Source organism: Sus scrofa, chromosome 14 (assembly GCF_054392235.1).
Source record: "Sus scrofa isolate SSC_HxYL_T2T_F1_AM1 chromosome 14, Sscrofa_HxYL_maternal_Yorkshire_Landrace_v2.0, whole genome shotgun sequence".
Classification (NCBI taxonomy): domain Eukaryota; kingdom Metazoa; phylum Chordata; class Mammalia; order Artiodactyla; family Suidae; genus Sus; species Sus scrofa.
The window spans coordinates 149,801,605-149,828,805 of NC_139396.1; the positions used below are offsets into that span (position 1 = coordinate 149,801,605).

The 27,201-nt window shown below is 37.5% G+C and overlaps 1 protein-coding gene across 6 annotated transcripts in view; it reads right to left on the reverse strand.

Moving 5' to 3' along the window:
- SHTN1 (shootin 1) overlaps positions 1-27,201 on the reverse strand; it is a 100,025-nt gene that overhangs the window by 65,927 nt on the left and 6,897 nt on the right. For all 6 annotated transcript variants that reach the window (XR_014827008.1, XR_014827011.1, XR_014827009.1 and 3 more), the window contains exons 2-4: positions 20,777-20,829; positions 10,897-10,957; positions 4,057-4,151 (exon numbers count right to left, since the gene is read on the reverse strand). Coding sequence is in view for 2 of the 6 variants with exons in the window: in XM_005671487.4 (XP_005671544.2) it covers positions 4,057-4,151; positions 10,897-10,957; positions 20,777-20,829 (209 nt within the window). In the remaining 4 variants the exon portion in view is untranslated. The remainder of the gene's footprint in view (positions 1-4,056; positions 4,152-10,896; positions 10,958-20,776; positions 20,830-27,201) is intronic.

A 27,201-nucleotide genomic window follows, 5' to 3' on the forward strand; every position in this document is an offset into this window, starting at 1 on the left:
AGATGAAAACTGTTGCACGTGGAGTGGATGTGCAATAGGATCCTGCTGTATAGCACAGGGAACTATATAGCTAATCACTTGTGATGGGACATGATGGAGGATAATGTGATAAAAAAAGAATGTTTATATGCGTGACTAGGTCACTTTGTTGTACAGCAGAAACTGACAGAACATTGTAAATCAATCATAATGAAAAAATTTTTAGAAAAATCAGTATAGCAGAGTTAAGAAGCCAGCTCTGCAATCAAATTCTGTCTTTGCCTCTAGAATAATCTAATCTTTCAGTGTCAGAGTTTTCTCATCAGCAAACTAAGAATAAAAATAGTAACTGGAATCTAATATCCAGCACAAATGAACATCTCCTCAGAAAAGAAAATCATGGACTTGGAGAAGAGACTTGTGGCTGCCTGATGGGAGGGGGAGGGAGTGGGAGGGATCGGGAGCTTGGGCTTATCAGACACAACCTAGAATAGATTTACAAGGAGATCCTGCTGAATAGCATTGAGAACTTTGTCTAGATACTCACGTTGCAACAGAACAAATGATGGGGGAAAAAATGTAATTGTAATGTATACATGTAAGGATAACCTGACCCCCTTGTGTACAGTGGGAAAATAAAAAAAATTATAAAAAAAAATAGTCTCTATCCTATAATATGAAGATTAGGTATTATACATAAAGTGTTTAATTGGGCGACTGGCAAAGTAAAAACTCAGCAAATATTAGCTGATAGTAACAAAAGCCATTTAGTTTATGTGTCTAATTTTCCTTTGGAAATCATTTATCAGCTAGTTTTCTTCAACCACGGTATTCATCTATACAGTTTATTCCTCCAGGATACTCATGATAAAATGAAAATACTAATTTTTGCCATCTGGTGATTAATCTATTACTTCCTATGCCACCATGAAATAATACATAATAACCTAATAGTTAATAGGTCTGCCCTCAGAACTTCTATCAAATCAGGTGCCAAAACCTACCAGCTGTAATACAACTACTCTATTTGCAAATTATTAACTCAAGAAAAAAAGCCAAACAGACAATTTCAAAAGTCTTCTCTGAAACAACATTTTTACCTTCTAAAAGAAGAAATATAAGATTTATAGACACATGAAATCTTATAACCAAGCTAAGTGAACATTTCTGAGAACTCTGAATTCACAAATTTGGGCTGAGCAATTTCATTGCAGTTATTATTCATCAAGTTATATGAGTTAACAGCATGCTACTTATGTTTTGGAACTCTTCTAAGCTACAAGGCAAATATAAATCTTTCATAACCCAACAATAACAGAATCTTCCACTATGTTCAAATTTAAATAGAGTTTTATATTCAGCACAGTTAAATGAATATTTAAAGATACAAAATAAGCAAGTTAAACAGACTTGGACCATATGACTTAAATAACTGGTCTATATTTATCAGTTTAATGTGCACATTTTAGCAAAGCAAAGCATTCAACATTTGCTTTTAAGAAAACTATGCAGTCAAATTTTATCATAATAAAAATTAAACATTCCATTTTTCATTAGTGAAGACTTAGAAAAATAAGAATTTAGTGAAACTTTACTGCTTAGAAAATGAAAACCACTCAAAAAGGACAATTAATACTTAAATCAAGATGTAATATTTCCATTTATTGATCACATATATAGTGAAGTTTCCAAACTTCGCATTCAATGCTACAGTATCTTCCACATCAAATGAGCACATCTATGGTTTTTTTTTTGTTTGTTTGTTTGTTTGTCTTTCGTCTTTTTAGGGCCACACCTTAGGCATATGGTGATTCCCAGGCAAGGGGTCAAATCAGAGCTGCAGCTGCCAGCCTATGCCACAGCCACAGCAATGTGGGATCTGAGCCATGTCTACGACCTACACCACAGCTCACAGCAACACTGGATCCTTAACCCACTGAGCAAGGCCAGGGATTGAACCCGCATCCTCATGGATACTAGTCAGGTTCATTAACCACTGAGCCATGATGGAAACTCCTATAGTGTTTAATGGTTTTTTGGTTTGTTTTTTATTCTTAACTCCATGAGTTCAAAAACAAACCAAATGTCCATTTTCAAAAAGGCTTCTTAAGAATACATGACAAATTGTAAGTTAAGGATCCTCCTGTTAATACTAAATTGTAGAAAGGACCCTAGAGATTAATAACACAGTGGTTCACAACCAGGGATGAATGTAACAGTCACCTGGCAGCTTTTTCAACATTCCCATACCTGGGCCATAGTCCCAGTCGGTGGGTCTGGAGTATCCTTAAGAAATCCAACCCTGGTCTATCCTGACAATCATGACAAAATAATTGCAAGTTAGAGAGGTGAATTCTCTTGCTCAAAATCATTGTTAAATAAAAAGAGGGAAGAAAAAAATAGTTTTTTAAATGGGACCACATATGGACCAATGACTCATGTGCATCATGAAGAAAGTAAGTCTCTCATTCTCACTCTAGTCCTTGAGAGCTTGTTGAGAGGTTCTAGCAGGGCTGCACAGCTACTGGTATACCCTTGACCGAAGAACAGTCCTCCTCTATAGGGGATGGTCATGCTCTTCGACTGTGCGTGCAGCTTCTGGAGGGACGTACATGGAGCAGTGTGGGAGGAAGGGGATACCCGCCGAGCCAGCCAGGTCAGCCAGATCAACCCTGGCGATCAATGGGGTGACAGATGTCACAGCCAGATCGCCCTCACATCCTCACTCTAGTCCTAACTCTAGCTCATCCTGTCATTTAAGATGAGACAATGGTGGTCCAAGGAACAGAATTAACTTGCCAAAAGACACATATGTCCAAATGATATAACTAGAAAAAAACCCTATGTAAAGTGCCTCCCAAACCATTAATGTTCCATAAACTACCAGTCCTGCGAGGCAGTCAGTGCTCTCACTTTGGGTGTACTATTGCAATAGAAATTCTTGTCAATCATAAGAAAAAATACAGAAACTATCCATAGCCACTACAAGATTCAGAACAGCTAGTAAGCTCCAAATGCAACTTTTTCTAATTGCTCCAAAACAAGGAAAGGAAATGAAAAGAGAATTCAAACAGTATAATGGACCAGTGAACTCTAGTGATACGCAGCAGAACAGAAATCATGTAAGAACAGCCATGTTATTGCTTTTAAAGCAATGGCCTGTATTGCTATACATTCTTCAGACAAATAACAGAAGTTATATACACACATTTATACTCTTAGGTTCTGCCTGCTTATCTGATGAATTCTAATGTAGTGTCGTTATGCAAACAATTAAGTAAATACCTCTAGCGAGCACACTGCTAATGCATACAAATTAAATTGACTGATTGATTGATGATTGATCTGCAGAATTTCAGTTGCATCCAAAGAAATACTCTGGAGGTAGGTGATGGGGAGAGAGAAAAGAAACAAAACCAGCATCGCTAATGAAATTTGGCTGAAAATTGCTGTAATCCATTTTCTGATGAAGTGGTTCAGATGCATTTTACCCAACTCAAAATACATAAGACAGAGATAAAAATGTTCTTTAATAATAATGTACTTCTGATGAGATAGAATATAGAAAATTACACACTTGGTAAATTCATCAGCTAGAAGCAATCAGTGGAGAACTGGAGGTCACCTTTAGCAGGCTCTCACTTTGCTTTCACAAATAATCACCTGAAACGTACGGCTTGAGGCTGACTTTTTCATCTGATTCAAACAGGAAACATCCACTGCTCTTTTATGTCATTCCAGGTTAGTTTTAAACTTGGTTAGTATCTTAACCAAATGCACAGACATTTGGACTGTCCAGTTCAACGGACTACTCCGGGACCATTTTCACAGGCAAAAAGCATGAATGCTGAAATTCACACATACAAATACTTTCTCAACAATCAAGATAATCTTTGCATTAAGATCGATATTTACATAGTCTTATTCCAGGACTCTGAGACCTCTGATGAGGATTATCAGGGTAGACAACTGATGAGATAACTAGAAAAGCACAAGGGAAGGATAGAAGCCACTGTTTAGAAAAGCAAGTTGAAATTTAAAAGCTCAGGTAGAATTCCTTTATTTGAAATGTCTCACCTTTGTTGCCAAAGCTTCAGCACTTTCTCGACAAGTCTTCTCTATTTCAAGATGGTTCTGCATAAAATTCACTTCCTCTATAACCATGTGAGAAACTAGGAATGAGAGGAAAAAAGCCTCAGCATTCAGAGATTAGTCAGCTATTCCAGAAGCCCACACATCTTGTCCCATGATTAAGAATACTTCAATTCTTTAGCTAGCCAGATCTTTAGTTATCTCGGAACAAAAGTATTTAAAATGCTGCTCTGATTAAATCTTAGCCAATATTTGAATGTGGAAAGAAAAAACACAATGAAGAATGCTTACTGCTATTACGCAAATTTTAAGAAAGCTATTTAGGATTTTTTTTAAGGGTCTATTTTTTATATATAGCTGTATACGTAACCACAGACATGTCTGCTAATTTAAACAAAAGAATTTCTCATAAATTATAAGAGGCAAACATGATTTCCTTTTATTAGCAGGATGTAACCCATGCATCTACTAAGGAAAATTAGCTAAAGATAAATGTTTTAAAATAAATCTTATACTGATCTCATAACTGGAATAATAATGTGGCAGCTTAGCTTAGTATTTCAATAGCAGTCTTTATTACTAACCAAGTAGTTAAATAAACTCCAGGCCAAAAAAGTACAGCAACAAGATTTATGTATTATGTGATGATGAAAGTAGATGCTAATAAATTGCATCTTACATCACAGATTGTCAGGAAGATTAAAAGAAAAAATAAGATTTTACTTGATATTTAACCAATGCTTCAAAAACAGTAATTTTCAGACACTTTTGGTAGCTCGTTTATAAAAATTGAGATTCAAAGGTACAAAGTAATTTAGAACTTAAATTATACTTTGAAGATCAAGTAAGAAAAATGTCAATCCCTTTCACAAATATTTCTAGTTAAAAGAAAATGCTCAGAATCTCAAACTTAACTTTAGATATGTATACTTATTGACATTTGTTTGCTTTAAAAAAGAAAAATTAAGGACACCCAAATGTGAAACCCAACAAAGTTAGGCAAAAAGCACTGGGCTCATATAACACAAAGAGAGATTACTTTTGCTTCATTTAAGCTTAATTAACCTGCAATTATGATTAAACTCAGGGGAAAAAATTTCTCTCCAAATTAAATACAAAAATGTATTACTTCCTAAGTCTGTCCAAAGTTCTTATTATGTTAATATTCAAATTCATAAAGCAGCACTAAATGGCCAGAAACATCTCTAACCTTGACATTTTTTCAGGGGTAATAATAATCTGCAGCAAATGCAGGCCAACCAAAAACCACTTAACTAATTAGTAGTTGCAGTCACCGAGAAAAACATGAATCAACACTGTTATTACAAGTGGCACATTTGAGTGGCATCTAATTATGACTTGATGAGCACGATACTTGCATTATCAACATTACTACTGCATCCCATCAGGGCCTAAAAGCTGCTGATGGCATTGACTTCGAGAAACTCCCACTCAATGGTACAGCAGCACCCAACAATCGGCTTGGCAGGGGCCCCCCTCACTAAATGACACGTTAAGCGTAATTACTGGTAGACATTGTAAATAAACAGGATTGGAAGTGAAAATTGTACCAAGTGCATAAGACACAATCTGACACATTGGAAGTGGCAGCCTTAATTGAGAGTTTCTTTGACTGCTCAAGATCATTTCAACTGCATTTCTCAGAGGACAGTGATTATAACTGTGGAGACAGACGGCATAATGGTATCAGCACTGCTGACAGAGCAGTGAATTAAATTGTATCTGCTGTTGTGTGAAAGCCTTGATGAGAGGTACAGATGCCTTAGTGGTCTTATCATTATAACACAATGGTCATGTTGTCATCAACCTTTCTGGCTCCAATTGAAAAGAAATGATTGTGTGTTGAAGCTCCCCCCCCACCCCACACCACCCCCCTTCTTCTCTTCTATCTCTTGTTCTGAATAGAACCAATTTTCAGAGAGCTATGAAATCACGCAATAGGTCCTAAAATGCAGCTGCTTGGCATACAAACGGGTCCCCATTAAACTGGAATCACACACAATATGTGTTTATGCCAGAAGAACAAATAGAAGCTGAACACAGGCCAAGTTTATTCACACACACAAAGCCCATGTAGCTCTTCATCAATATAATTGCCTTTTATATTGTAGTTTAAATAATAGGCTCTATTATTTCCTTAAAATCCTAATATTCCTGGCATTTTATCACTATGTTTACAAGGTAGGTTCTTCAAAAATGTGAAGGAAAGAGAAAAGAAACCTATACAATTTTTACAACATCAAATATTACTTCGAATTTTTAGCCTTAACTACTTGACATCTTCTACCACAATCTAGTATTTCCACTATCATAACAAAAACATAAACACTCTGCATTTTTCACAGGAATTTGACTTTTTATTCAATAATATTCTTGCTCATGGAAGAGTAAGAAAAATCACTCTACAGTAAGGTTTAGGCCTATCAAAAGGAAAAAAAAAAAAAAAAAAAGCCCACTTATTTTCTAAACATTTTGTAAAAAGTTGCCCTGTAATTTAACTTGATAAACTTAGCTAGGTGGCACTAGCCCGTATTTTCTCCAGTTCTGACACGGTATAATCCCATCAGGCAGTGTTTCTATTTCTTCCTATAAAAGGAGCAGTGGAAATTTTAAATTGAACTTAAAATCTTAAAAATTATCCCAATGCTAAATTGACAGCACAGAAACCTACTTATCAACTCTCTAGATTCAAAAGGAAGGAATACATTTCAAACTATTTAGTTTTCAAAAGAATAACCCAATTTCCAAAACCAAAAGTTAGGTCACCTGATACAAAACAGAATTTTTTATATATATACAAATTTATTTCCACCTATCAAAGGATAAACTCTTTTTTAAAAAACCTTTACTTGTTCATTAGTTATTTGCCTTATGGCCCTGATTTGTGGCCTGTCTCGTAATATCCACAATCCATGGCCACTGCACCTAAAACACCTACAATTTGGATGACTTGAAGGTATAAAAAAGAAAAAAGATGAACTTTAAATAAAGTGACCCTATTTCTGCAGTTATGTTTTTAAAAATCCTAGTACTTTAGAAATCATACTGAAATATTTACAGATAAAATGATATGATGATTAGAGTTAGTTTCAAAATAATCTGAGGTCAGTGAGAGCAGGTTATGGACGTATAGATGAAGACTGGCCATGAACCAACAACTGCTAAAGCTCTGTGATGGGTACAGAAGGGTCCATTGTACTTTTTCTCACTTATGTATAAGGTTGACACTTTCCATAATAAAAATTCTTTTTTTAATGACTCTGAGAACTCAAAAGGGTAACCTGAAAGAATATTAATCATTGCTTCTATCAGTAGCAAAGTCTGTCTCTCCTGTCCTACAACCCCAAACATTCTTACATACTTATCATCATAGAACACTTCGTTCTATAGGGTAACTGCGATTCTTTTATTTTTGTCTTCTACTAACTCTGAGCAGCAGAGCAGGGATTTTCTTTACTCATGGCTGACTCTCTTGCACCTAGCAAAAATGCTAGGTACAAAGTAAGTATTCATGATTGTGTTTGTCTGATGATTAAAAAAAAAAAAAATGTTCCAGGCTTAAGTTCATGTGTGAACATCTTTTTGGAATGTTCTCTGTAGTACGGAATTGCTTAGGAAACAAACACCATCACCGTTTATTGGGCCTACTAGGTATCTTTCAGGTACTGAACTCTTTGCATGTATCCGCTCATAATTCTTCACAACAATCCTACGAGATAGGTATTATCATAGCAATTTTATCTTTGAGGACACTGAGGCCCCGAGAAGTCAAGGAACATACCCCAGATTATAAAGTTTTAACTGGTGAAGCCCAGCCAAAGCTCTTTCTAGGTGAGTCCAGTGCTCTATGTCTTTTATATTTAAAAGACACAGCACCAATGATGTTGCTTCCTGAGCAAAACTCCTCTCTATCCAGCCAACTCTCAGCAATATTTAGATGCAGGGTATCTCTAAAGTATATGTGCTGAACATACTGTAAGTTCTTCTACAGTATCAGGTTACTTAGAAAGAATTTTCATGTAGTGAGAAAACAACCATGAACTAGCAGGTATGCAGAAAACTGAGAGGCCCGAAAACAGAGCAATGGATCTAATGTTATAGCCTGAAAGTCATGAAAGGACTTTGACTTTTATTTTCATAGACATCTGTCTTTCTAGGGAACATTGCTTTGCTATGAAGTGGTGTACTTTATCCAGAAAGATAGGAAAAGGCTCAGAAGAGCTGACAGAGAGCCAAGAACCACATGGACATATGGGCAAAACCAGCTAGGAAGTATGTCAAGCTAGGAAGAGTTGATCCCTACCACCTAGCAAAACTTTTCCTGGTCCTCATTCAGATGTTTCTCCTGTGTCTTGAGAACTAGAACTAGGAGGTAAACATTACAGGAAGGCAGATTTCAATTTCGTTCCAGAAGAAACCTTTCTCTGGAACTGCCCGAATATGGAGGCTGGTGCCTGGAAACTAATTCACAAAAGGTAATGGACATGAGCTCTTAATACTAAAGGGCAGTCAAGCCCTGGATGGTGCAGTAAATGAGATGGGCATGGCAGCAACTAATATTAATTCACTACTTACTATAGTGCCAAGCACAGTGTTCAGCACTTTTTACACAGATTATCTCATTTAATCCTTGAACAGCCTATGAGGTAGGATCATTTATTCCACTTTCAATAATGCAGTAGTTGCTCAAGGCTACAGGGATTCACACCACACAGAGCTTTTCATGGTGATAACTGCCTCATTCCCTTCCAAATCCGAAATTCTATCTTCTGCTCTAACGTCATGAATCATTTATCTCAGACACAATTTTTAACAAATATTTGAAGTTTTCTTTAGTCTCCATTTTCTGTTCGAGTTAATTCTCTGTTTTCCTTCCATCTAAACTTTAGTTAGGCTGACTTAGTAAAGGTAAAAACTGAATGACTACAACAATAAAGATTGTCAAACTAACCTTTGATTATTTTAGACTTTGAGTTGTTCATAATGAAAAACATAATTTTTTCTTTTTCTTTCTTTTTTTTTTTTTTTTTTTGGCTTTTTAGGGCCACGCGTGCAGCACATGGAAGTTCCCTGGCTAGGGGTCGAATCAGAGCTGCAGCTGTCAGCATACACCACAGCGACAGCGACGCAGGATCCAAGCTGCACTTGTGACCTACACCACAGCTCACGGCGTTGCTGGATCCTTTAACTCACTGAGCAAGGCCAGGGATTGAATCCTCAGCCTCATCCTCATGGATACTAGTTGGGCTCATTACTGCTAAGCCACGATAGGAACTTCCAGGAAAAATGTAAATTTTTAAAACTATCAAAAGTATTTAGAGGAAAAGACAAAGAAAGGGAAAAGAAAAATGGTAGATGAAAGCAAAGTTCACGTGTTACTCTAAAGGATTTGACAGGAAATTGCTTTCTCTTTTGCATAATGTAAGAGGGGTAAAAGTCCCTCGTACCTACCTGGAACAAAACATCCTATGATAATTCAAACCTTAAGAATTTGAACTATTCCCACTGCAGACAGTATGCCAATCCACTATCAATAATTAATTCAAGTACATTAATTGGTAACAATGTCAATGGCATAACTCTTCTAGCCATGACTCAGTGTCAGTTCAAGTGTAAGAATGTCCCATTAATCCTACATTAGGGATGGAGAAAGTCCTAAACAATCGCAATCCACACATTCACAAATAAAAAAATCCTTCTGTCACAGCATATTGGCCACCAAAGACAGGTGTTCCAACAATATTCCCTTTAGGTTTTCCTTATTACAGCCAGACACCTGAAATAAACTGGCTACTGAAATTTAACTATAATGCTGCATTTTAACAGCTGTGTTAATTTCAATAAGAAGAAAATGTTTTGTGGTATAGTTACCAAGTCAAGACTTTATGATGTAATCAAAGAGCCTGACTAATATAGCATCTGCAGAATAATGGAGAAAGGCCCTGCCTCCAAGAGGGAAGGTCACTTTCTCTGCTAAGGTCTGGCCCTTTCCCATGACTTATTTCCTTCTAACCTTACAGAGTAATAACAAAATTACATCACATAAAAAAATACAAAAATGAAGATTATTACAGCTTTTGTGGGAATAACTTTCCCTGGTGAGAGGGCTATTTCAATTATTCAAACTCCTAAAAATACCTAAGTTCTATAAGGCTAGAATTGCTTTTCTATTAATTAATCTAAGGAATTAATCACACCATTGTAAAGATGCATGTATAAGAATACTTGGCATTATTTATAATAACTAAAAATCACATATAATCTATCTCTTACTAAAGCAATGTTTAAATAAATTATGATACTATCATATAACAGAATACTATGGGCAACACTTAAAGCTGATATGTATCTCTATTGACATGTAATAATGACCACAGTGCACTGTCCGCTGAAAAGAGCAGGCTACAAAACTGAACGCAAAGTATGGCTGTATTTTTTGTTGGTAAATAGAGTACACAGATAAAAGACCAGGAAAGACAGACTATAAAATACTAATACTGGCTTTTCTCAAAGAGTCAAGATAACAATTTTTGTTCTCGCTTAACTGTTCCGCATAGTAACAATTTTTGTACTACATACAGTCTTTTATAAATAATATTTTCACAAAACGGTAATGCTCAACCATTTCTTTAAAAATCACAGTAATGCCAGGGCATTTTTTTTTTTTTTTTTTGGCAAATGGAAAGACAATTCTTCCTTTCTTAGCTGTCCAATGCATCAGCAACTAAACATAGGGTACATGTCTACCCACATAATCCCAAAACACAGTTGTGTTAGAATAATGCCACTGAAATGCTTACATACTTTTCTGAAATTCCTCCAGTTTTTTAACAGCTTCATCTCGTTCTTGCCTAATTTTGTCACACTGAAATGAGAAAAACAACAAAAATTTCAAATTTGTACCATAAGTCTGTGAAGGCAAGGAAGAGCAAACTTATAAACAATTTTATGAAAACAAAAATTAAAATCTCAAAAAAAGCATTAATTACATATATCTGAAAAAGATTAAAATTCTAATTTGAAAAACTACATACACCCTCAATGTTCATAGCAACATTATTTACAATAGTCAAGACATGGAAGCAATCTAAATGTCCATCAACAGATGACTGGATAAAGAAATGGGTGATATATATATATATATATATATATATAACAGAATATTACTCAGCCATAAAAAAGAATGAAATATTGCCATTTGCAGCAATATGATGGACCCAGAGATTATCACACTAAATGGAGTCAAAGAAAGACAAATATTACATGCTATCACTTGTATGTAGAATCTAAAAAATAATACAAATGAACTTATTTACAAACAGAAACAGACTCACAGACACAGAAAACAAACTTATGGTTATCAAAGGGGAAACAGTGGGAGGAAGGCAAATTTAGGAGTATGGGATTAACAGATACATACCACTTTATATAAAATAGTTTAAAAAATAAGGATTTACTGTATAGCACAGGAAACTATATTCAATATCTTATATAACAGAAAAGAATCTGAAAAAGTACACACACACACACACACACACACACACACACACACAACTGAATCATTTTGTTCTACAGGTGAAACTAACACAATACTGTAAATCAACAATAGTTCAATAAAAAAGAAAGTTTTAAGAAAAAACATACAAAGAAAAAAAAGCATTAATGGCCACATGGTATTTGCACTGCTCATCAGCATGGTACTTGTACCATTTGCATCTGGCCAATTTTCTCAGACCTTCTAAGATAATGAGTTGCCTTCCTGCTCATTATCTCCTCAGTAACAGACCAATTTAATACCCTTGAGTTAAGATGTATTCATTCCTTAAGAGAATATTTGTGCCTCTTTCTAGCAGGCATTTTGCTCATACAGTGAAAACCCCACTTATCTGCAGGTCAGATTCCTAAAACTGGACAGTTTCAACTCTCCACAACACCGGGGCACGTTGGAAGTGACAACTACGTAGAGGCAAACTGCTGCCCAATGTCCCCAGGCACTTGCTCACTGAGGAAAAAAAAAATCTTCCTTATATCCTTAGAATTCTGAAGAGAAGAAGGGAGCAAATTAAAAGGAGCAAGGCAAAAAATAAACTTATTAAAGAACCGTTTTAGGGTATCTGGTATAGAAATAAGCATCTGGCCCAGAAGGTATTAATGAAGTTTTTTAAAAACCTAATACTTATTATGAGCACTGAATTCAACTGACCTTGAATTTCACATAACAGGAAATAGAGTACATTTTTAGGAAGATTTTCATCAAAACTACCTAAAACTTTAAAATGTGATTGTAGCTTTTAGAATGATAGTTAAAACTTTAATTGTGTGGGAATACTATAATACCATAATAAGAGGACCATGAAAAGAAAACACAACTATAAATCATATTTTAATCTTACCGTGTCAAGTAAACCATCTGGGGTATGTTTTTTGGGATTTCATACCCTTTGGGTATGTTTTACTTCAAATGTCAATGGCTAAAAAATTATGATGTCACTGATAACTGGGAAAACCCAATTTAAACAGTGAGATATTCTCATCTGATAGACTGCCAAAAAAACAACAAAAGTCTGACAGCAGGAGTTGGAAACTCTCACAAACTCCTGGTGAAAGTTTTAACTGGCATAACTACTTTGTAAATAAACTACCAACACTGGAATTGCACACACTCTGACTCGGTGATTATCCTCCTAGATTCTATTACTAGAATCCCTAGTAATAAGTATAAAATGATCTATACAAACATGGTCTGCATTTATAATAACAAAAATCACGGTATATCCAGATAATACACTATAAGTGAAAATGAATGAACTAAAGTTACATGCATCACCACAGATAAACCTCAAAAACCATAATGTTGAGTCAAAGGAATTGTAGAATATATACCAAATGATACATTAAGCATGCCAAACACTCTAATTCTGTGGGGTATGTGGTTGCTATATTATTCTATTATTCTCTGCTCTTTTCTATGCTTTTAAAGTATTTTTAAAATTTAAAAAAAGTAAAAAGCAAACAGTTCAATTTTGTCTCTCTCTCAATAACTGAAACTTTAAAAAACTTATCCGTTCATTTAGGTAAATCTATTCCGGCTAAAGTACATGAAACAAGTACATGGTGTTAAACTTCAGCAAGGCTATTTACTAAATCCTGACCTAGACCCTCCACAAAGGGGTTAGGAAATATCATTTTCTAAAGGAAAAGGCTGGTTGTTTTTTGTTTTGTTTTGTTTTGTTTTCATTCAAGTTTTCTTACAGAAATTTAACTTCCATTAAAAAAAAAAAAAAAAAAACCACAATTCTAACAGTTTCTAGTCCCAACTTCACAGGTAAACTGCATTTATTGTCTTTTGGTGCTTACAATTCTAAACAGTGTCCTGGATTCTCAAATAAGTTTATGAGCTCCTTCTCCCCACCAGACAGTGTCACACCTAACTTGATGAGTGTGTTAGCCAGCTGTTTCAGAAATGCTCCTCTCTTCTCCTAGAATGAGGCACCCAAGCATCTTGTACTTCCCACTACCCTGCCAGTCTGCCCACCCCTGCCCATGTTCTCCCAGGTGGACAGGCTTTGGTGAATAACAGGGCTCAACATCACAGTCCTGTTCCAACATCCAAGGGTCGAGTGCCTACAGTGCAGCCATATGCTTTCACACTAACCCTCTAGTCATCACCAGCAGATTCAGAAGCTGTCTCCCGATACCAGCTGTGTTCTCTCAGGGGTCTTCATGTTGCTTTGCTTTCTATTTTCTGCAACCACATTATGATAGAACTGGCAGCCACAGAATCTACCATCTGCTATGGATACTGAAAGGGGTGTGTGTTGGGGGGGGGCAGGGATTTATACATGCTGCAACAGCAACTTATTTATTCCAAACCAGAGCTGAGCAAAATATGAAGGACGTACCCGTTTACTAAGCAGAAATCCAAACATCCACTTATTTCATCATTTTAGGTGAACCCAGAAAAAATATCTTGTAATCTTTCTCTCATTCTACCAAAAGAGAGAAATGAGCAAAGATTCTGGGCCTTTTCAGAAGACTGTTACATCTTTATGTCCCATAGAAGCCCCTCACCCATCCTACCCCTTCCTCTTCCCTGCTCACGCAGCTGCACCATTTGTAGAAACTGCTTCTTTTTGTGTGAGAATTGCCCATGAAGACTGCAATGGCAACAGATGTTCTTGGGCCCATATCACTTAATTATGATGCTCAACGATTCTCTAGCTCAAGGCTGGGGTAGAACCCAGCAGCACTCCTGCTGGCTGGTTTAGGCAAGCTGATAACATTACATCTATTCTAGAGTCTTTATTTTGGCTTTTCAAGAAATAGTTGAAGTGGCTAGAGGTTAACCTCACTGGTTCTAAAAGCCCTTAATATTAGAAGTTCTGGCTATTTTCCAGATTTCTTCCTTTAGGTTCATCCAGGCAGATACCTAGCTTCTGAAACTAAACTAGCACTTCGAAGGATCAGCAGCCTGATTTGTGGGGGAAACACTTTCCCGTATGAATTGGCATTTCCCTCTCCCCCACCCAAATGGGCAGTTCTGCTCTTTCTGCCTCGCATATCATCCTACCTCAGTTTATACTAAAACATCTGCTTAACAGGGCTCAGCAGAAGTACAGATAACTGATGCAGACACAAAGACATCTTTATATTTTGCCTGCGTATATATTATGCAAGAAAACCCCCAATATTCTGAAACATGCCTAACTTCCACTAATGTAAACATTCATTTTTATCTCCATGGCATACAAATGCAACAATGGGTTGCCAGCCTACAGAAAAAGCCAGTGTGGGACCCAGGAGGAGCGTACATAGACTGCACACACAAGACAACAGAGTAGATAATCTACACAAAGATAACTACACGTCACTGTTGACTGAATTAGACTTCTAAGAAGGTACCTACTGTAATAACTGAATGCCTTTATTTCCTTCCTCCAAGTGCTGGACAAATGACTTACCAGGCCTTGTGTTAAGCACTGGGAAAATACAGTGGGGAATGTAATAGGCCATGCACTCTCGCTAAACTCATGATCTACCAAGAAAGACTGACGATGAAGCAAGCAATTTATAAGAAGACTTGTTATAATGAGAGGGATACTGGACCATAGAAACATACAGCAGAGGTTATAACACTACATCTGAAGTGGTCTCAACCTCATACCATTTTTTACTTTTTTTTTTTTCTTGAAGTTCATTCCTTTTACGTTTGGGTACAACGTTTAAAAGTTTAAATATAGGCATAGCATCCAAACTGTACATATTTACCTGTTTTAGAATCTTTGGTGATGCAGTCCAGGAACCATCAAATCACTTTTTTAATAAAAAATCAACAATTCTATTGTTCCACCTATGTAAGTTTGGCTAGAACTCAACCATACTTATCCTTAAAGAATACAATAAATTAAATCATTCCCACTAGGATGGAATTCTTTTCACCCTCTTTCTCTTTTGGTGGTATTCTTTCTTCCAATTCAAAGTTCTTTCCCTCCAATTTTCACAGGCAATAAAGTAGTAGCTGCCCCCTAAAGCTGTCTTACAGCATTCTCCAAATTCTAGGTATTGTGTGTTAGATGGAAACACATGTCATCAGAACAGAGATCCTTGCTCTTTGTTTCTGGATAGATTGCTGTTAATAAGAGACTCATTTTCACTTTCAAACTGCTAAGTAATTACTTTTTCTCTGGCACAACCACTTGCCACTCTGTTCTAAAGAAACTGCATGTATGTGAATGTATTATGCATGAACAGTTAGCATAATGGATGCATATCTTGCTCTTTAAAGTGGTTTCTTTATTGATTTTTTTAAAAATAAAATACTTTGGGACCTTCACCTCTGAAATTTACACAAGAGGAAGAAATTTTAACAATAGACAACTGAGCCAAGATGCAAACAGTATCATCTATCTTGCTTCTTGAAACCTAAGTCTTGGAAAGTGTCTGTCTCATTCCCTTTTCATTCATTGTTCCTGGCAAGCTGACAGAACCGCCTGATGCACTGTTAACAGTAGCTCACCCAAACGACTCCTAATCAGCCACTTAAACATTTATTCATTTCAAAACTCGATCTCAGGACATAATATTAAACATAAATACTTACTGTTCAAAGGCAGACATTCTTCTATTCCACAGATTTCCTTCTTTTTATGCACACTCCACACACACCCCCACCATTCTGAGAAATGTGAAAGCTATTCCATTAAAAGCTCAAAGAGGCTCCCCCCCCCATATAGGAAAAAAACCCCATACAATTATGACAAAGATCCTGAATGAGTCATAAGAGAATGCCCTTCAATTGTAGAAGCATGACTAACACATTTAAATATGATGATTGCTTCACGAGCAAAGTAAAACTTCATTTGGCTGATTTCAATATATATAGTCCTCTATTTCTCTTTACCCCAAAAATATTTTGAAAGATTTTCCATGTGATTGGCCTCATTTTTTAACACACTGTTGATAACGCTATTTAAAAAGTAGGGAAAAAATGGAAAATAGCAGCCTTTCCATAATCTCCACTTATCTTGATGTCTAAAAAAACCAAAAACTGAAGATTTTACATTTTAACCCATTCCAGACAACTCTTACTTGTACCCTATATAACATCTGATAATGAATTTTGGTTGACAAAATGTTTTAAGTGCATAAGAAATATACAGATTTTTATTACAAAGGGAAAACAATTAGTTCTTCTGGTGAAAGAGAGAAGACTTTGAAAAAATTAAGTGACATTGAACCTAAGCATTAAGATAATAATGGAATCGAGTAAGAACCTCGTCTTTTTGTTCTTTTCCCATCCCACCCCCAAACTCTAAGCATTCACTTATAACCATACAATTTGTCACAGTTATCTGTCAACTTGCTTGTGTCCCTCATTAGAGGGGGTTTATTCAAGAATGGGACCTTCACCCATTTTTCCTTATAACCCAGTACTCAGAAGGCAATTAGCAAAAAGTTTTCCCTTCAAAAAAAAAGTTTTCCTTAGCAACTCAGCTTCTGATTCCATCCTCAAAATTATTGATAAAAACTACAAAATGATCAGCATTACATTTTTCTTTAAAAGGGAAAACTGCAAAGGAAAAGATCATTAAAACATTGGCCCACCCTCCCAAATCTTCTGCTCTTACCCTCGGAGTGCATTATGTCAGAGTCTACACACACAAACACACACAGAGGCATGCACACATGAGAATTTTTCAGATGTAAGATTGATCTGATGTTTAACTTTTCAGTTTTTCAATACAAACCAATAGATAGTAAAGACAAGCGATCCAGCAAAGTATTGAGTCTGACCATTTTCTGTGCAAAATTCATGAGCTAACAAGAAAGAATTAAGAATAAAACCAAGACCTTTGTGGACAAATTAGCTCTCATAAGTGTACCTGCTTCAAAAAGAACATGTGTGATCAGAACACCCAGGTCCGAATCTAGACTGTGTTAAGCCCTGAAGTCTTGTTTTCTGTGAAACACAGCTGGCACAGGGCTGTTTGGAGCGTCAGATAAGGGAGATAAAGGAATAGGCAAGTCCACAGTTACTTGGTAATAGTCTCTTAAGCAACTGCCTGTTCTGAGGAAACTCATGTCCTACCACTTGTCTCAACAGAGGAGACTGAAAACAGGACATAAAAAGATCTTACCCAAAGAAATCACACCCACTGTCTCTTCCCGTTGTATGCGGTTCACGATCTGACAACAAAGGTGGCTAGACTTAATGTGGACACATGGAAGGAAAACACTTGGCATTAATTTTTCTAGTCCCTTCCACATTTGCAAAATGTTCCCACATCAAATCAACTATGGCAAAAGGAGTCTTACCTTAGATTCCTATCTTGACTGATTTAACTGAACTCTGGTTTGGGGTAAGAATGACCATATTTGCTGATGGGGAATGGACAAAGCTCACCCAGCCAGGCACGAGGAAGTGCTTTGCCAGAGAACATGGTGTTCTCCATTTACCACCTCCGGAAATAAAGCTGCTTTTACTCATTCTATGCTGTATAAAAAGGCTTTTATTACAGCCTCCCCTCCTTTGTAAAATAGCCCCCCTCTTTTGGGAAAAAATCCGCAGTAATAAGCCCTCTAGTCTTTTAACAGAAGATAAACAGAGTGCAATAAACTTAAAACCCATTTTGTTTTATCCAACCACACGGCACTGCACATTGCTTTCCTTTCTTTTCTTCCCATTTCTGTTAATAGTTATTTTTAAAGAATCAGAAAAGAAGCAGGTCAACACAGATGTTATAAAAGCATCAGGACATACTCTGTGTAGAGAAACATGTAAACAGGTAATGGGCTAAGGTAATTTATAATCCTTCTTTTACCAAATGCATCTTACCTATAATTCACTTGCATAACAGATGGTTCACTTAAAATCTCACTGCAGAAAGTGGCTCGCAGTTAACCAACCATCATCACCACCAACAACAGATGTTTATAGAACATCTACTATTTTCAGGGCAATGTTAGGTCAACAAGCAAGCAAGGATTAAAGAAGGGGATGAAAAAACAAAAAATTTACTCTTCTTCCTCTTATGTTAGTCATGTCATTCTTTCTCTATCACAGGAAGACACTTGTCTGCCTTCCCTCCCCATATCTTCTAGGTTAAGTCAAGATGTTCTCCTGAACTAACTCTTCCAACTTAGGCTCTTCACCTCTTGCACCAGGAACATCTACAAAGACACTTCTTTTCTCTCTCTCTCTCTCTTTTGGCCACCCCACAGCATATGGAGTTCCTGGGCCAGGGATCAGATCCAAGCCACAGTTGTGACATATGCCGCAGCTACAGGATCCTTAACCCGCTGCACCGTGACAGGGATCCAACCTGTGTCCTGGTGCTGCACAGACACAACCGATCTCATTGTGCCACAGTGGGAACTCCCAGAAGAGACTCAACTGACTGATCACATCCTGGCTTCTTCTCCTATAGCTGGAAGATGGTTGGGTATTGGAGGCTCAAGCTATCTGGCTTAATCATCACCCATTAGCTTCGCTTTGAAATGATGGGGCATCAGGGCCCTAGGATCTAATTACATAATTCCCACCTGTTGGCACCCTGAGGACATCTGTGATTTGGGGTGGTTATGGTGTTAGAATTAGAAATCTTGTCAAACTATTTTCTATGACTATCTTACCACATTAGAGATGCAGGCAGCAGCCACCTTTTATCACAGATAGTTTCATCACCCCACCTATCATTCCCTGAATTGCCTAATGAAAGATACTTAAAATTTCATAGAACACCAAAGGTTTATTTACAAATAAGCAAAGCAGCATGAAAACTGGGTAAAAAATAATGATCTAAAAATCCATTATAATGTGCTTTGAACTAGAGTACTTACCACTAATATCATCAACCATATTATATCAACATAGGCGGCAAATTAATATGAATAAAAAGGTTAAATATGATTCTTAAGAGCTCAATACCCTCTACATATGCTGCAAGTTTTACAATGTTTAGCTCACTGCCAATTTTCATTACAGCTCTTGCTCTGAAATTTTAAAGACGAGGTTACATAATTTATAGCAATGATGAGTACCTTCTTTAATAACCATGAAGGACCTGTTTTATTAATTTTCCACCATGGATGTTACGCCTTTAAATACTCCTATCAAACTAATTTCTAAAAATAGAAAATTTTTGATTTCTAAAATAAATTTAACATCTAAAAAAATAATAATGGACAGTCTTGCTCTCTCCTTTTCATTTTCTATTCAGTCCCTCTACTTTTTTAAAACTCAGCCTTCCCTTCTATCTGTCCTTTCTCTATTCTTACAGGGAAAAAAAATACATTTAAAAAACACTCAGGAGTTCCTGTAGTGGCTCAGTGGTTAACGAATCCGACTAGGAACCATGAGGTTGTGGGTTCGATTGCCGACCTCGCCCAGTGGGTTAAGGATCCGGTATTGCCGTGAGTTGTGGTGTAGGTCGCAGATGCGGCTCGGATCCCGCGTTGCTGTGACTGTGGTGTAGGCCAGCAGCTACAGCTCCAATTGGACCCCTAGCCTGGGAACCTCTATATGCCATGGGTGCAGCCCTAAACAGACAAAAAAAATAAAATAAAATAAAAATAAAAAACACTCACAGATCTTAAGTGGACATGTTCAGAGACATAAAGGTAAGGAGAATTCAACTGTTTAAGTTAAAAAATAAAACTGCCAGAACCCAGGAAATTATTCACCAGATTTTACTGTCTTCACGCTGGGTGTTTTTTAAGCTTCCAGTATATTATTCACATACTTAGAGGACGCAAACACACAAAAGGTTTATAGAGGCTTCTAAGTTAAACACCAATGACTGCACTCCAAAGAGTTCTTGCCAGAGTTAATACGTCTGAGCCCCAAAGGTAAATGTCTCAGGCCTTCAATTCCATCACTAGCATCCCAAATCTGACTGTTGGAAAAAGTACAATTCTTGGGGGTTTGAGTTGCTTGGCCTGGTGCCTTGCTGCACATTTAGCTGTGCAGTTAATCTCCCAGAGCAGCGCCCACTGTGGCATGCCTGCTATTCTTTACCATCTGGAGTCTGGAGTTGATATTAGCCTGAACCACACATGCAGGAGAAAAGAAAAAAAAAAAAAAAAACTCTCATTCGCATTTAACTGAAATTGGTGGCAGAACAATGCGCCATGCTGCCTAGGCTTTTACACATGTAAGAGAGGAAAGAAAGGGTAAAGGACAAACCGTCTCCTTTGTCTTCTGGTTCTCTGCTCTAAGGTCTTCATATTCGCCTATCGCTAAAAGAAAAAAAAAGAGAAAGGCAATGTTATAATGCTATCGAAAGTTTACCATGAAAAACCCGGGAACCCAACTAACCTCCATTGTCTATTTACTAGGTTGGGGGTGGGATGGAGAAGAGGCCACAGAAGAAGGGCTCCTGCTTTTAAGAATAAGGAAGAAAAAGAGACCAGCGTGGATGTGGGCCCACCAAGCTGAATTTCAGTTCTCCTAGGTTATGAGAAAGACCTATGAGACACAAGTGCCAGTCCCTTGTCATCTTTGATGCTTAGCACTTGGGCCTGTGTAAGGAGACAGGTGGGTGTTACTCGAGTTCCTTCCTAGATGATTAGTCTGTGCTGCTGCAATTGGAGGTTTATTTTTTTAAATTGGCCAGAAAATAAAGTAGGCTTACACATTCCACTCAATGTCACATATCTACTTTATCTGCAGAGGAAAAAGTTTATGCTATGAGCATTCAGCTAAGAACAACTATTTTCAAGCAGTGCAAGATCACTGACCACCAAGCCACGATCAGATCCTAGACAGATTCATTTCACTCAGTTGGGAAAATATGCGAATTGTTTCAGAAACATTTCCAACTATGTTAGAAAAGTATTAGTTTTCTACTTAAAATCTTCTACTGCTAGAAAAATCACCTGAACACTCAACATTCATCTTTTAGCCAAATCACCATTTTCAGATATCCTCACGGTTGAGAATGTGATGTTCACAGCATATGATGGGAAGAAAGAGAATGATCTAGGATTAATGATGGAGCAGAATGTCTAAGGTGAGCCCAGCAGAACTGCAGCCCACTCCCAGAACAGCACCTTGCCTGGCAGCAGAGAAGTAGGCAACCATCAGACTGGATTTTTATACTTTTTTTTTTTTTTTTGGTCTTTTTAGGGCCACACCCACAGCATTCAGAGGTTCCCAGGCTAGGGTCTAATCGGAGCTATAGGTGCTGGACTGCACCACAGCCACAGCAACGCCAGATCCTTAACCCACCGAGTGAGGCCAGGGATCAAAATAGTGTCCTCAAGGATACTAGTCAGATTTGTTTCCACTGAGCTATGAGGGGAACTCCTATACTTTATTTTTTTAATTTCATTTGGGATTTATCTACAATAAGCTCAATTTTTCTTTTTTTAAAAAAGAGTTCCTATTTCTGTGAAGAACCTGTAGATAGAAATAAAAAATCTGAAACAAGTGTTTTCAAGAGTATTCCAGATAACCTGGTCATTAATTCTGCAAGTGTATGATCCTAACCACTGGGGCAGAGAACACCCCCAAAACAATTCCCTTGGTAAAGTACACGCTATTTCTAAAGGGTCTAGAATAGTTATTATGATGTCAAGACTGAAATCTTAAAATCTAATGCGAATAAACAAATGTTTATGGGATTATACCATCAACGCCCTGAAGTTTTATCAGCACTTCATGACCACCTAAGTAAGAACCAATGGACAATTTTACTGAAACCACAATCAAAAAGATTCTTTGAAAACTGGATAGCCCATAAAATAGCTGAATGTATACATGTAAATATATAGCCCTTTTAAAAATAGTTTCAAGAGAAAAGATTTGATTGACCATAGAATGAGGCCCGCTGCACACCAGCTCCTTATCAGCCACTACCACGCATACCCCAACCAGCAAGTATGAACTGTCCTTAGTTCTGAAAAATTAATAAAATGCCCCCTCCTTCCTTTTTTTAACAGAAAGAAATAAGAACTAAGAGATTCTAAAAATATGGGTAGTCTATGGTCATGGTCCTAAATCTTATTACTGTATCTAATAGTGGTTCGAAAAAAAAAAATATATATATATATATGTAATAGAGAGAGAGAGACTTTAGTTTACTTGACATTTAAGAGTATCTTTAGAGAAAGCTGAAAAATCAAAATTGAATTTACCACTCTATTCTTGATGAGCTACTTTACAGACATACAAAAATAGGGGCTTAAAAACCATGATCTTACTCTGACATTAAGAAAATTTTTCTATTTAAAACATCAGATAACAGTTTTGAAGGCCTTTTTTAAAATACCAATACTATTCTTCCATTTTATTGCCAAAAGAATCCAGATGAAATACTGCAAACTCCCAATTACTGGGTCTCTATGAAAAGCATTAATTAATAACCCTTCACCTATCATATCTTAATGGAAACCACAGAAAATATGCTTTCTGTGACTATGTGTGACTTCAAAAAAAAAAAAAATGAAGCTAGGTACAGGGAAAGGAGAACGGAAAAGAAAGGGAAGAACTCAACCACTTGGTGATGGGAAGAGGCATTTGGGGAATAGGGCATAAAAGAAAAACATTTACTTGTATGTTTATTTCTTTGAACTTAAAAAACCAAGCCCACTTTCTCTGGTCCTCTCCCTCCCTCTCTTCCACACACACACACCCTACTGAATATCTATATATCAGCAAAACTGGTAAAAACTGAAGTGACCTATGTTATTCAGCCACTTCTTTTTTGGCAGTGCTATACGGTCTCTGAAATCCTCAGTACTATACCCTCCACCAAATAAAAGGAGGAGAGAAGGGGCTAAAGATCAACTATAGTTGTAAAAAGGAAGCTGGCAAAGAAGTGAAAGCATGCCTGAAGCTGGCTGCATGTTAGAGTCACCTGGGAAGCTTGTAAATCCTCCAGCCTTCTAGGACCCTCTCCGTCACCCCCAAGCCAAGATTCTGATTTAACTAGTCTAGGGGGGACCTTGGACATACATATTTTTTTTTTTAGAAGTGAGCACACCAGGTGATTCTAATGTGCAGCCAAAGAGGGGACTCACTACATAGGGTATAGAAGGGAAGAAAAAAGAAGATGTGGAGGAAACAAGGAGAATATCAAGCAGAGCACGTGTTTCAAGAATCATGCTGGTTTTCTATTTTCTAACTCCCTAATGCCAAGAAAGGGAATTTTCTTTCCAAACTGCAAGTCATGACATTGCCATCCCAGGAAGCAGCTGAGGAGAGTCAGTTGCTTGAGAAACATGACAATTAAGGTTCATGGTTACAGTCCAGTAACACCTCTGGCTATGGTAAACAACAATCGGTTTGCCTGAGCCTTTTCCAGTTTTAGCCTGGAAGACTCCAGTGCCCCTGAAAACCTCTCAGCTTAAACACCCTATCCTAATATGAGCTCCAGATCAGTACCTTCCTACCAATACTTTCTAGACCTGCACTGCCCGATGTGGTAGCCACTAGTCACATGCAGCTACTCACATTTAAATTAATGAGAATTAAATAAAATTTAAAATTCAGCGCTTCAGCTGCACTGACATTTCAAATGCTCAATAGCTACAAGTGGCTACTAGGTACCACTTCTATCAAGAGCAGAAAGTTCTGCTGGACAGCACAATTCTAGACGTCTCTGTCCAGAGCACTTACAAGAACTTCAAACTCAACATGTTAGAAAGTGAACTCATCAATTCTCGTTCACCCAAACCTACCTACTTCCTATACGCAGGGATCATAAGCTACCTAGTCCTCAACCTAGTACCTCAGGATCACCCCTGACTCCCCCACCTTCTTCCACCTCCAAAGGATCACCAAACAGCTCAGACATCAAAATGTCTCTCCAATCTGCCCTTCCCCTACAGCCAGTATCTCTGCCCTAATTCTGACCCTGGATAATGGCAAAACCCTCTCATCCAGCCTCTAGCTCCCCTCTATGCCAAGTTCCTCGTTACACGGTAGTTAGCATTTGTAACCAAGCAGCCTGGTTATTTCATTCTCTTGTTTAAAAGCCACCAAAAATGTTAGCTTCACAACCTGGGAACCCCACTCTCCTCTCCTCTCCCCATTCAGCCTCAGAGACCACAACTCACTTCATCACACTCAAAGTCCCAACGCTTCCCTGAACCCTCTAAGACCTTTCATATCCAGGTGTCTTTACGAATATTTTTCCCTCTGACTGCAAGGTCCTCCCCATCCCATCTTCCCTACCTCCTCCTTTTCAATGCAATTCAACAGACATCTCTTCTAAGAAACTCTCTCCACATACCTTGGGCAAAAATCAGTACTATATCCCTAACATAACTACTAGAATACATTGTTCATATATCTCTATGAAAGCATCTGCATGCAACATTATGAGCTGTCTGAGTATAGGTCTGTGCGGCTGTAAAAAGACAAAAAAAAAAAAAAGAAAGAAAGATGAAGACACAAATGCACAGAAAAGACAAATCCCACAGTAAGAAATGGTGGAAGAAGAATTAATCTACTGACTCTCAGTTATTCATGTAAAAACCATTTCTGAGCATTACTGTGTGCAATGTGCTAAAGCACTGGACCAGAAATAACCCTCTAGGGTGAAGGCCATGTCTTTATACATCCCGATGCCTTCTTCTAGCATAATGTCTGACATGGTAGACACTTGATAAATGTGTGTTAAATTAAGGAAGAAGGAAGAATGGAGCTAGATCTTCATATGAACAAAATCATAAAAGAGCACATACTCTCTGCTCTATAAGGGCCTCTTACATCATATGTTACAACAAGACACTTAATTAAAATGAAGCTTTAAAGAGCCATCAAATATAACCAGAGAAACACTGCCTCATGAGATCTTCTAATGTATATTCTCATCCACCAAGTGTGCATCTCTGAGAATCACAGGGCCTTGAAACTCCTCTTACTAATGGGGTATGAGGACATGAGTCATAACAGATAATATTCAATTAGGACATTCTCTCCTGCACACAACCCAGTGAGTCCTGCTCTTAAAGCCAGAATAGAAAGAAAAGTCACTTACACCTTACTTGTTAATTAAAGCATAAGAAAAGCCAGGGAAAACACTGCTGGAAAACCTGATCAAAAAACAGAGGTGACAGATTTCATATCCAAAAAGAAAATTACAGCAAACCTAAAATCCACTCATTACTTGGTTAGAACACACAGTAGCCTTAATGATTTAATGATGCTTAAGAAAGTACTCTCAACAAACTGTATTAATGACTTCAAATTAACCAACAGAAAGGAAGGAACCTGAGTAGCTTTAAAATACAGACACAAGCCTGGTTTCTGGTCTGGCATATAAGGAGCTCATAAGCTGTCACTCTGGTCCTCATAATAGCAAAAAAAGGCTGAACAAACTGAAAATCAACAACTCCTCTAAGATCCATCAGAGAAGTAGCGTCATGGGGAAAATTGCTATTCTTCAAATGAGAGAGACACTTGGGCAGATACAGAGGACTACAACTTTTTGGAGCAGAAGCCAAGGTGCAGAACCCCCTCATTAACCAGCACCAAGGCAGGAAAAATCTAAACTATAATTGACAAACTGCGAGAGGTTCAGTTCCAACAAGTCTAAGAGTTCAAAACTGCAGGGGTGGGCCAGTCTCAGGAAGCCTCTTTTGTGAGTTTTACCTCCAGGAGTGCTACTGGGTCTTCCCAGCGAATACTGCGAAAATTTCCCTACTGCTGCTGGCGGAGGAGGAGGAAAGAAGCCATCATGAAATATGCCCAGAGCATTCTATTCTTAAGGCCTTCCCTCAAGACAAATTATTTCATCAGAGCCTAACAGACTTCAAGGAAGGTAATACTCAACTCCAGGCCTTTTAGCCTTCTTGTCTCACTTACAGGGGAAAAATTATACCCAGATGCACTTGTGAAAGTCACGGCCATGAGGCACAGGCTCACTACCTATCACGGGACAATCTCCTTCCCCCCCGCTCCCCCTCCCCCGTACCCTACTACCAGGTGAATGTACATAGCAGCTTTATTCCCAACAGCCAAAACCTGGAAGCAACTACAATGCTCATCAACAGAAACATACCCTGGCTTGTGTCATAGCGGATCTGAGACAGACCCAAGTAACTAAAAGGATCCTAATACATTACTGCTCACTGTATCATACGAAAATTTCAGAACTCGTGTTTTAATGTTTAAAATACTTAGCCAGCATGGTATGCAGATTGAAAAAAAAAAAAAAGTAGTGTTCCTTCTACATTTTAAAGCAAAGCTTGGTTGTGTAGCAGCTTTATAAAAACCTGCAGCATAACAAAGTTTAAAATGCACATCCTTTTTGGATCTAACAATTCCACTTTTGAGAATTTTTCCTACAGCTGCACTTACAGATATGTCTACAAGGATGTAACTGTTTTTAATAAACTTAAAAAGTTTTTATGGCCACACCCACAGCATATAGAAGTTCTCAGGCCAGGGAATGAATCTGGGCCACAGCTGCAGCAACACCTGATCCTTTACTCACTGCACTGGGCCAGGGATTGCAACTGTGACTCAAGAGCTACCTGAGCAGCTGCAGTTGGATTCTTAACCCACTGCACCACAGTGGGAACGCCAATAAACTCTGATTTTATTAACTTTACATTTAGAGCAAAATTGCAAATCTAGTAGTGTTCCCATATAACCTACAC